Below are 12,085 nucleotides of genomic sequence, written 5' to 3' on the forward strand. Positions count from 1 at the left end.
AATGACTGTAGCTTCCTACCAGTCTGCTAAAGGTTATTGAGACCATATCTAATCTGATCCTGACAAAATAAAGCAACCAAACTGGTGGTGAGGCCACAGCATGGTTCACACAAAACCAGGAGTGAGTTCCAAACATCCAGATAGTTTGGTATGGACCAAAAATGCTGAGTGGCAACTTGTTGCCGTTAAATTTGTTTCTATATTTTAAAATATTTTTCACACTTTAAAATGTTTTTAATCTGGTTTAGATTTCGTGAAAGATTTCTGCTGTTTTGTCAACACGTTAGGCTTCTTTTGTTACCTTAGCAACCAGAGAGTTACAAGCGGAAGAGGCTAATTGACATTTCAAAGTATCACACGCTATTACCATGAAGGGAGAGGAAGTAGAAATACCTTGTATTCATCTGGACAGACTGAACTGGAACTGCAACGCTGCTGTTTTCAACAGTGTTCATCTTCTAGGTGTCCGCATGGAGGATGGAATCTCCTCTGGCAACATTTGTTGAGGCAACCAAGTACTGAAACAGCTGAACAAGCTGCTGAGAGCCTGCTCTGTTGTGGGGACGGCTCTGGAGCTGAATGTGCAAAAATAATGCTTCATAAACGCTACAAGTCCACAGTTGGTTTTCAGTCAGAGGCTTCAACAGAGCCACTGCAGCACAGACCACTACACGAATCCCATCTGACCCTTTTATCTGCAAGATGTGCATCATTGTTCCAGAGTTTGTGTGGCACACCACATGGGTGGCAGGAGCCACTGGCTCCAATATCAGGCCATTGTGACATTTGCATCTTCTTAATGCTGGGACATTATTTATGTTGCTGCCAGTCGAAATAATGAGGGTCATGTTAAGTACAGGTAAAGATATAGCTGCACCAGTTTCACCACCACTTACAGCATTCTAGATTCACCTGCCACTGGACTGCATGGACATCAAACTGCCATTACCAGGCAACCTGGACACTACACTGGTTTTCTGCTCAATCGGCACATTTTAACGCCTCGCAGAACCGAGACGCTTTTAAACTTGTGAAGAATCCAAGTCCTCTCCCATGAATATTACTGTGGACTTTTTCACATCAGTTTAACAACCACAGAGACGTCAGTGTGATGTTTGAGACAATGAAATGCATCACAAGTTCACACTTTGTGAACATAAATTATTTTCTGCCCTTTTGGGGAAAAAGAAAAATCATCTTTCACACCATTAGAGTTGGTATGTGCTTGGGACCCAATAAAACATTCAGCAAGAGAACATTACTACTAGTTCTGGGAAGAAAAAAAAAGTAACTGACAAGTGTGCCGTAAAAGAGTTTTAATCAAAAAGCAACCAAGACTCTGCATTAGAGCCTAAAAATATGGACAATATTTACAACAGTGTTTCCTGTGACTCTACAATGCAGCAATTGCATACACTTACACATACTCTACAAAGTATTCAGTATAAAAGTAACCTTTTAATATACGTGGGTAGTAATGTAAACATTCAGATATTAGTGTAACAGAAGTGATTTTCAAACACTTTTGGTATTAATTCTCAGTGTCTGCTTGGTTTCCAGCAGAAGTGTTTTAACCACATTCAACATCCTGTGTGTGCAAGCTGATCGGACTCCAGCTCTGCCAGAAACAACCTCCACTTCATAGAAAAATGACGGAAAACAAAAAAAATATATATATATATATAGTAACTGATTAATCTTTTTTTTTAAGGAGAGAGGTTTGTCCAGCCTTTCATTCTATACTAACAGAAATATGACTTCTCCGAAATGTTTTAACTCCAGCCCAGAGGAAAGTGGTAACACTGGTACAACAATGGATATTTACATGTAGAGAATGATTCTAAAAAAAAAAAAAAAAGGAAAAAACTAACGGCAAATAAAATTCAAACGCAGAAAATAACAAAACATCTCAAATTCAAAAGTGGAATCAAATGATTTGACGTGAACAAGGACCTGCTCCATGTTTCAGACACACTTTGAGCAAAACACAGATGGAACTCGGAATGTTCTTGGTTTCCTGTAGATCCGGTGCCGATTGTCCAACAGGTGCGTCAGCACACAGGACTTCAACTGGGAAAAATCTAAAAAGGGAGAAAGAAGCGGAAAGCCAAATCCAGTGCACAAAGTTAACAAAAAAATTTTAAAAGTTGTGCATTTTTTTCTGCCTCTGAATCATCATAGACCCAGTAACAGTTAATGACATCAAATGAGGGAGTGGTGGTGGGGGAGGAGGTTCCAAAGCTCATCTCCATTTGTGCATTTTTTATTTTTTTGTTCGTTTGTTTTTTTGAAGAATGACTCTGTGGCAAAAAATTCTGGGCTGCAGGGCACATGTTAAACCTTTTGTAATAAGTGCAGTCAACCAGTGATTGTCCACAATGAGTCATGAAGACCACAGAGGCTGGGAAAGGTTAGCCTTGCACTCTGTACCAGGGAGCTAAAGTGGTAAGCCCTGAACCCGCAAGCAACTAGGGAGGGATGGTGTGTGCTGGTCACATCTGTCAACAAGCTGGAACGTTAACTTAAGACTCATAAAGGGATATTTTGTCAAATAGCCCAAAACCCAACGACTGAGGTTAAAACATGCACCAGCTACAATGGTCTAGCTCCGTCCTGTAGGACTCCTCACCTCATTCTCTTGTTCAAGTCCCTGTGCATCGGCTGCTTTTCTCATTCCCAATCCCACCCCAGGATTCCCACTTCTGTCCTAAATGTGCGTAAGTGGCACCGTTCCACTGAGATAGTGCTGCTGGACACTGGTGTAGCCCCTCTGTGCAGTCGCAGGATCGGAGGAATCCCCTCCAGGTCCAGGAATGTACATGCTGATCATGTCCCTGAGATCCCCCTGCAAAGCCCCTCGGTGGTGGTTCGGCGTTCCTGTTGAGGGCGAATGGGCCACCGGTTCTGCCTTCACCATGGGCATGTTCACCGGGCTCAGCTGCTGCGGACTGCTGCTGTATGACATGGGACTGCAGGAGAGAGAAAACGCAACAAATTAAACCCACACTTTTTTATTTTTGTTGGTACAGAGATCAGAACTAAAGCATCGAGTTTGAAAGGCTTCACACCTGCACCACTGTGGGCTGGGAACAGCATTAATGTGGTTCGGCAGCATTTTGTACAAACCACAATAGGCAGAACTATGAAGACGACAAATTAATTCAAGATGAATGATAAAGGCTGAAAGTGGAATGTTGTAGAATTTAACTTTAGATATGAATGCTGACATGAATCTGTTAAATACACCTAAACCACTTTGGTCCCAAAAATTAAGAACAAACAAAAAAATAGGACTCTAGTTTCAATTTTACCAAATTAAAATTATTTATTCGCTGATTTATGAGTTTCCAGCTTCCATTTTACTGTGGAAACAAGGTGGCTTCTCTTCCACTAATTGACATTTTTTGCCATGTTTCAGCAGGAGCTGAAAAAAAAGTAATTTCCCTGCTGGGATGAATAAAGTACTTCTATTCTAAAAACAAATTCCAGTTCAGAACGAGCAATGGCACCATATAGGCCAGGAAAATAGTGCATCAATCGTGACTTGTATCTGCGTGTAAAGGCAAGGCAGGGATCGTCTTTAGCTCAACACACCCTACAAACTGCAAGCCTTCATTCCTCATGTCTGTCTAAACAGGATTTACCCACAAGACGCTAGAAACATTTTCATCCATTCCAATGCCAAGTCTTCAAACAATTCTGCACAAGACTTGAGTGAACAGCATCATGCACACATGACTGTTTCCCCATTTGTGATATCAGAGAAGATTTACTGAAGTTTTTAGAAGGTGACAGCAAAAGCAGGAAGATAATTGATGCATTTCCAAGCAACGGAGGAAGAGTGTACACAAAATCTGCCAACAGCCAGTCAGTCCAGAGGTAAGCCATCCAAAGTGTTCTGCTTCCTGACACATGGGATTATGTTTCTTATGAGTATTCTTTTATGGAAAAGACCATCTAATAAATGATCGTAGACCACAACAGTATCCTACACCTCAAGAACTTTAACAGTTGTGGCCAGAGCTTTGTTGTGCATGTTTCCTTTCCTCAGCTGGCTGATTCCACTAAAGAATTTAAATAGTTTTTGTATCAGCCAATGTAGAAAACCACTAAATTCAGTCCATGGAAAAAGATCCAATATGCTCATTGTAAAAAACATAAATAAATAAAAATAATACATTCTAAAAATCTCCCTGTTTATCACAGCCAAACTCTGACAGCCATCTTCTGTAGGCAAGACAGACTTCACAGCATCTCTACACAACTCTAGAGAGAAACAAGAAAATCCCAGTCTGAACTGGAGCTCTTGAATAAACGTGTGTAGCACACTTTGGGCTGAGCGTCAGAATTGGTAAATGTTAGAAGGCAACTTAAGAGTACAGAGAAATACTAGGTCAAACAGCAAATTTGTATAAGACAGTAATGGCTTAAAAAACACTGAAACTGAGCACCGCTGCTGGATTAAGATCCGTATGTTTCTCAGTGCACAGTCTGTAGTTTGAGGAAATTTAAATAGAAGACAAAGCTCTCCGATCACTTAGGACAATGGTTTCAAAGAAATTGTGGGTGGCCACACACAGAGCAGCCCTGCTCGTCATCAAGTCCGCTTGATCAACATTCCAGGCAGGACCCAGCCCAAAATCACAGCCTCTGGCATAACAAGTAGGCAACAGACAGAACTCTGTTCCAAACTCTCTCAGGGACTGAATCATAACCTGACTGGGCCATCATTTAAATCTGTTAAATAATGGTCCAGTGCTTTACATCAAATTCAAACCATTTTCAAGCCAAAGTCCTGTAACAATGAAAGTGGATTTAATGTCCAAATCATTAAAGACAACATCTGCACTAAAAATTAAAGTGCAGACATGTGAAAGGGTAATGCTAAAACAGTTTAACAGCCCTTAAGTAGAAGGCTGTGTGAGAATAAGTTCAGAGTTGACCAATCAACACCGAGTTAAAAATCCCTCAGTAAATCAAGCTGGACAGTAACCTGGTGGTCAGGCAGCATAATCTGACAGGCACATTTTGACAAACTTTCTGGGAACGGGTTTTTTGTGATTAATTAAAATAACTACACACTATGAAATAACACATTCACACAATCTGCTGAATTTCTTTAGATCAAAACTTTTTAAATTAATTTGAAATGATTTAGGACCCCAGTCTGAATTTCCTACCACAAGCAAACAATTGCGAAATGGTATGACAATAAAAAGAATAATTTAATGCTTAAAATAAAGAATTATTTACTGCTTGATAACAAGGACTTATTGGAATGTATGCGAGACTGAACTGTATAGTGTTTAGAGACGGTATTTATTGTGAATTGGCGCCATGTAAATGAACTGCATCATTTATGTGAAATGTATGAAAGCGGTTTTATTGACCTGCACAGAGAATATTTATATATTAAAGTGTGAAAAGCGGCAGACTTATTTTGTTACTGGAAGTTGTGGAAGAGTTCCTGCCTGCTGCGGTGAGACGCGGACAGAGGGTCACCCACCTGTAGGAGTTGGCTCCGCTCATGTACGTCTGCGCCGCCGTCATCGCGGGCGGGTACTGGAGGGCGGACAGATCGTACCGGTGCAGCTGCTGCGTGTAGCTGAGCGCCTCGTTCTGCATGCCGGTGTAGCCCCCGGTGGGAGCCCAGCCGTAGCCCTCCATCCGGGGACTGCCGCCTTGGTTCTGGGCCGCTGCCGTCAGTAGGTTCCCTGCTGACAGCGGATATTTGCCCACCTGCGCGTCCTTCTTCAGCAGCGGCTTGGTTTTGCGGCGGGGTTTGTATTTGTAGTCGGGGTACTCCTTCATGTGGACGGCCCGGAGTCTCTTGGCCTCGTCGATGAACGGCCGCTTCTCAGCATCGGTCAGAAGTTTCCACTCGGCTCCCAGTCGCTTACTGATCTCGGAGTTGTGCATCTTGGGGTTCTCCTGGGCCATCTTCCGCCTCTGTCCTCTTGACCACACCATAAAAGCGTTCATGGGCCTTTTGACTTTATCCATGGGGTCGCCTCCAGGTGGACAAGCCGTTTTCGGGAGAGAGTTCCCATTGGTCCCCATACTCCCGGTGAGGTTGCCGGTGATCGGTGACATCCCGGTGGTCTGGTGAGTCTGAGGCTGGCCGTTTGGTTTCAGCTCGTGTTCCATCAAGCTGTACATGTCGGCCAGGTGAGTTAAAGATGACTTGGAGTGGGTGAAATACAGCCGAGCAGCCGGTGACTTGAACTTTTGCTTCCCAGCAGGTTAGACCGGGTGATTTAAATTAAGTTGCTAATTACCCACGTCACACCCGGGGAACAGAACGAGCCGAGCGAGATCCACCTTTTCTACTTTACGTGTGATGCTGTTGGGGATGTCATCACTTCTCTACTTCAGGTTTGAAGAGTGTGAACTCCGCGTCCAGCAGCTGTCAAACGGCCCCAGCATCGCACACTGACGCGACTATTCTGCCCCGGAGCTCAAACAGACCAACTCGGTGCCGCTGCACATCAGCAGGAACCAATGGGAAAGCGAAAAGCTCCAGAGGGCCATTTGAATGTGAATAGCTTCCGACGCAGCAGAGACACTTGTTGATGACTGAGTTGGGGAAAGGGGGCGTCCTGGTGTCACGGGGAGGGGGCACAGACCCCATATTTAAGAGTAACTTGCAGAAGATGTTTTTCCACACTGTTCATTCTCAAAACAAGATTTTTTTTCTTTACTTCATTATTTTTAAAACAAACCACTTTAGAAGTTCTACTTTTTCCACTTCAACCATTATCTACTTAAAACCGGTTAAATACAAAGGATCTAGCAGGGCTATAGTTTACGTTCATATGTTCAAATCTGCCTTCTGATAACATCAACAACTAATGAGCAATTCCCCATTATTACATTTTCTCATTAAGAAAGCTAGGTGTTTGACATTAGCTGTATATTATGGGATGCCAATGCACAGTCAAGAAAATGACTGCGATAGTTTGGGTTATTTTGTCTGTCATAAGATAGGAAAATGGTGGTTCATTTTTCAAAATCATGTTTTCCATGTTATTAATTCATTTATAAATGTCACAGTTTCAAACTAAATATTTAATTAGCAAGCTAAAGAATTAGTTTGAAGGGGTTTTTTTTACGTCCTACGGTACTAAAACGGACATTTAAGTCCAACAAGACATCATGAAATCAAAACAACTGAGGAAAAAAACGTTTCAGAGACAAATAGAATAGATAGCTGTTTTATTTCTATCTCAAAAAATCCCAGATTTTTTCCCATATTGATAGTGAAATGTTGACTGGATGATTGATGTCCACTTTGTGTACTGAGTTTTACCCACTTTTCACTATAACTGAGATTAGAAGTACAAATATAGATCAGTGGTCTCAGACTGTATCCTCATGGGCTGGAGTCCTGCAACTTTCAGACATGTTCTTTGTCCTACACGCTTGAACTAAATGGGGAAATTGCCTCTCTAGTATGCAGTCCAGTTAATGAGTTAGTACTGGAGCCAGGTCAGCTGAAGTGGAGACACGTCTAAAAGTTGCCCAACATCAATCAGCTCTCAAGGACAGGAATTTGAGACCATTGATATAGATAGTATGAATTTGTGAAAAGAGTTATTCCAATGGTACCTGAAGTTCTGCAGACTATAAGTCTACAGGTTATCCTTCCTCCATGCCTCTATTTGTGCTTTCTAGCTGTTTTCCTAAGATATCATTTCTGAGAAATGGTGCGAGTTGTTGAATGTTTGGGAATACATAGATTTTGCATTAATGACATTAATTTTAAACACATAATTAAATTACATTGATTGCTTATGTATAAATGTGAGCAAACAGCAATGTCCTCAAGTCTCAAATTAGGACTTTCTAACTTGGTAGCATGACTTCTTGTCTGCCGCTGCCTATCTGACCTTTGACCTCACTCCACATCACTGGCTCCATCACAGATACTGGCTTTCAGAAAACAACTCTAATGTCTTGATAGCACTTCACCTAAAAGAAGTGAAAATTAATTGCAGGACTACCTGAGTAGCCAAAAAATTGTACTTAAGGAAGAGTAAAAATCCTTCATTAGATTTACACTGAAATAGAGGTAAATATGCAAAAAATATTCAAGAATAAAAGGTGTTTAGCAAAAAGGTTGCTTAAGCAACAGTGTGATCATAACATCTGATTTCATTTGTGAAAATTATGTAATCAAACAGAAACAAATGTATAATTTAATTTATTGACAAACCCAGGTATTTTACAGCGTAAAATAAAAAACAAGTAAAATATCTATAAATGTACAAATTCAAGTAGGGGTAACAAACCTTTCCAAATGTGTTTTATTCACACATAGAGCTGCTGAAACCAATACTTACAATATGTAATGTATAAATGTTGAAACAGTAAAAGGTACTTTTAGTGACTTCTCTTGACCTCCAAACGGCACAGCAGAGCGTTTTGAGCAGAGTTCCCACTGGGCCTGGTGAGGTTGCCAGTGATCGGTGACATCCCCCTTGGTGACGGTTTGGTTTCAACTCGTGTCCCATCAAGTGAAACATGTTGGGCAGATGTGGTGAAGATGACTTAAGAGTCAGAGAAATACCAAAATGCAGTCATGAACCTGGTGACATTAAGTTTTGTTTCCCAGCAGGTAAGACCGGGAGCTCCAGGTGAGTTATTACCCATGTCACACCCACAAAACAAACTAGATCAGCCAGATATACTTTTCCATTGTAAATACTCCTGGAAGTACTTTCTTTTTTCAAACAGTTGGCACAGACAGCCATAAAAAGTCTTGTAAACAGACATGTTGCTCTACTGAGGATCTTTAACTCGTCCCTCTAATCAGGTGTTTTCCCCCAGGCTTTGAAAACAACAGTTGTCAACCACTGCTGAAAAGAGAACAGGACAAGTCACTAATCCAAAGTTACATAACAATCTCCAAACTTCTATTCATCAGCAAGGCTATTGAGAAAGCAGTATATGAACAGTTAAACAGCTGCTAAACAATGACCAACCACTTTGGTTGAATGTTTGGGAATACAAACATTCCCAAACATTGGGATGTTTCCATGCTCATCACAGTGTGGAGACGGCCCTCGTCAAGATGTTCAGTGACATCCACATAAATACCGACTGTGGAAGAACCACATTGCTGGTTCTGTTGGACCTCAGTGAAGCATTCAACCCTGTTGATCGTGGTATATTATTGAAGCAAATGCAGAACTGGTCCAGACTCTGGTAGGATACTTCGTTAGTTTGAGTTTTCCTCAAAGAACAGGGACTTAATTGAACCAATTGGTAACTTTTTGTTGGAGGAAACAGAAGTCGAATGTGGGGCTCCCAATGGTTCTATCTTGGGGGCCCTCTTATGTAATATCTACATGCTCGTGCACAGTGATGCAACTGGTAGCACTGCTGCCTTGCAGCAAGAGAGTCCTGGGTTCGAACCCCAGCCCAGGGTCGTACTCTGTACCCCAGCTCTCTCCGGTTGAAGATAGACACTAGTGGGGATACCACTAGGGATAAGTGTGTAAGCTAATCTTCTTCTCTCATACCATCTACCTTCCTATCCTCTTTCCCTCCATGCTCTTTGGTCTTCCTCTGGGTCTCCTGCCTGGCAGGTCCATCCTCACCATCCTTCTGCTGATGTGTTCACCATCTGTCCTCTTTACACGTCCAAACCATCTCAGTCTGGCTTCTCTGACTTTATGTCCAACACACCAGACATGAGCTGTTCCTCTGATGTATTCATTCCCGATCTTATCCATCAGGTTGTTCCCAAAGAGAACATCAGCATCTTCATCTCTGCTACCTCCAGCTCTGCCACTTGTCTGCTTGTCATTGCCACTGTCTCTAAACCAAGCAGAACAACTTAAACACAGAGGTCCTTTAAATCAAGGCTTAAAACCTATTTGATTACAACCTCATCCATTTAATAACTAAAACATAGCTTAATTTTAGACTGTATTCTAACTTCTTATTACTTTCCTTATCCGATGTTTCATGTATTTTTTTCCATGTTGCCTTGTTGGTGAAATGTTCTATACAAATCAACTTGTCTTGTTATAGCTTTTCTGAGTGAGGTATTTGCTGAGCTGCTAGGCTAACAATAGCTCCTGACCCAGTCAATGAACTTTTTTCATTGAGTAGGACTTAAGATTATGACTCACTAACATATCCACTGTTTTTTTTTCTGCTCCATTTCTTTGTGTGCAATCACAACTTAAATAAATAAATAAAGCTTTATAAATTAAGCACATTGTTGTTATTTCTAATTATTTTTGTCACAATAGTTTATTGCCCTTTGTCTGAGACTTAGCTTAGAATGTGCTAAAGATGAAGCATAGAGTAGATCTACATTTACTGGACTTTCAGTGCAGACCTGGATTGGAACCTGAATTGTAAGAATCACTGCGAGACATTCATTTAAATGTGTAGAGTACACATAGGTAACAAGGACTGTATTACATTTCTGAATATGTGTATATTAACTCTTAGGTGTAACGTGTGCAAAATCAGAACTAAATCCAAATCAGTTGTAACCCTTCTTGACATTGTTTTCTTCCAGTCATTAGAGTTTTTTCCTTTTTCTTGAGTGAAATAAGTTGAAATGCTGCTCTTACTTAAGTACAATGTTTGGCTTCTCTACCCACCTCTGAACCTAAAATATAAAATGATTTGCAAGACACTGAATGAGACAAAAATGAATTTAGACATGAATAACCAAATATTTAAGTCTAAGAATACCCCCACTCAAATCTCTTTGGAAAATAATGAATTAAGCACATGCTGCACAGATTTTGTCTTTGTCCTTAAGTAGGCCTGTCACAATAACCAATAAAAAAATTAATTGAATAATAAATTTAAACAAATGATTCATTGTTTATCTCTTTTTTTCTCTCTTTCTACCAAAAACTGGGTGACAAAAGTCTTTAGTTTTGTGCCTTGGTCTCAACTTTGAAGGACAATTTTGTTTACAAAGACTTCAAAATTCATTTTAGTTGTTGTTTTGTTTATTTATTTTGGGTATTTAAAATGTCTTCCAGTTCCAGTGTTAAATCTTCATTATAATTTAAAGTTTACCGATCTTTTACAATGTGTTTTTGCATTATTATTTTGCCATTGCCGTTATATTACTTAAAAATGGTCTCAAAACAACAATATTATCGTTTATCGTGATAACTTCTGGAACAATTTATCGTCCAGCAAAATTTCTTATTGTGACAGGCCTATTCTTGAGGACCATTTGAGATGTTTGAAGCAAAGCATTTTGTTGTATGCACCTATTGGGATTCTGATCCTCGGACCTTCATAGGGACAGCGACTGGAAAGCAAATGAGCACAATAAGAGACGGCCCACTTCTTAAGGATCTGGGGACTCTGTTTATTTTAGAAGGGGGCTTTGCTTTGACTTGGTGTGATAAATGGAAGATGAAATCATAACAATGCTTTTAAAAAGTTTAGCCTTTGATAACGGTGTTCCTGTGATGGAAATAGCACCCAGTCCCTGAAGGTCCTGAGGATGAGCCAGCTAAAATGGCAGCCACCTGCAATTTAAGATAAATTCAATAAACACCATTGAGCTGAGAATATTTGCTGCTGCTATTGTCTGAGATCTTTTTTTTTTTTTTACATTTTAGACATAAATGTTTATAGTAGTAACAAATATGATGATTTATACAGAATCTTTGTCAGATTATTTCAACAGTTTCCTGCTCACTGGTGGCTAAAAGTTAGGCAGAGATCTTCAACTTTTTAATGATGCCATAATATCTCCCGTTGACTCAAAGTGTAGATTTTCTCTTTATGACAGCATCAAGTCACTTGCCTTCTTTTAGTGTTAAAGAACTCTGACTATCGGATTATCATAATGGATCCCTATTCAGCATACCCGCAAGATAATGAGAGGATTCAAATGCTTTGGAACCTTGCGAAAGGTGAAAACAGCTTGATGGAAAGAAGGGGAAATTTGAATGAACAGAAATTAAGTAGGATAAAATAAGGAGAAGTAAGGATGGCAGCAAAATGGGGGTGGGGAGGAGATTCAAGGGTGAGAAAGGGCCAGTGAATATGGTCCAACGAAACCCCCAAATAAAGGAGAATGGGTAGGCAATGT

At 40.5% G+C, this 12,085-nt stretch overlaps 1 protein-coding gene and 1 long non-coding RNA gene across 2 annotated transcripts; one reads left to right on the top strand and one right to left on the bottom strand.

Annotated features, from left to right (window-relative positions):
* Positions 1-1,301: 1,301 nt before the first annotated feature.
* On the bottom strand, positions 1,302-6,241 carry sox19b (SRY-box transcription factor 19b). The gene is made up of 2 exons (XM_028038575.1): positions 5,507-6,241; positions 1,302-2,969 (listed from the first exon to the last, which is right to left on the bottom strand). Exons 1-2 carry the CDS (start codon positions 6,157-6,159, stop codon positions 2,708-2,710), a joined length of 915 nt encoding a protein of 304 aa, XP_027894376.1. The 5' UTR covers positions 6,160-6,241; the 3' UTR covers positions 1,302-2,707.
* LOC114157540 (uncharacterized) lies at positions 6,052-10,223 on the top strand. Its single transcript, XR_003598183.1, has 2 exons — positions 6,052-6,168; positions 6,240-10,223. It is a non-coding gene; the product is annotated as an uncharacterized LOC114157540 (long non-coding RNA).
* The last annotated feature ends 1,862 nt before the right edge of the window (positions 10,224-12,085 follow it).

This window comes from Xiphophorus couchianus, chromosome 14 (genome assembly GCF_001444195.1).
Source record: "Xiphophorus couchianus chromosome 14, X_couchianus-1.0, whole genome shotgun sequence".
Taxonomy (NCBI): Eukaryota; Metazoa; Chordata; class Actinopteri; order Cyprinodontiformes; family Poeciliidae; genus Xiphophorus; species Xiphophorus couchianus.

What these genes read in the sequence shown, in the direction of transcription:
- sox19b (XM_028038575.1), bottom strand. Translation starts at nt 6,159, where the DNA reads ATGTACAGCTTGATGGAACACGAGCTGAAACCAAACGGCCAGCCTCAG. An exon ending in AGCGGAGCCAACTCCTACAG is followed by an intron (nt 2,970 to 5,506) that starts GTGGGTGACCCT and finishes TCTCTCCTGCAG; the next exon opens with TCCCATGTCATACAGCAGCA.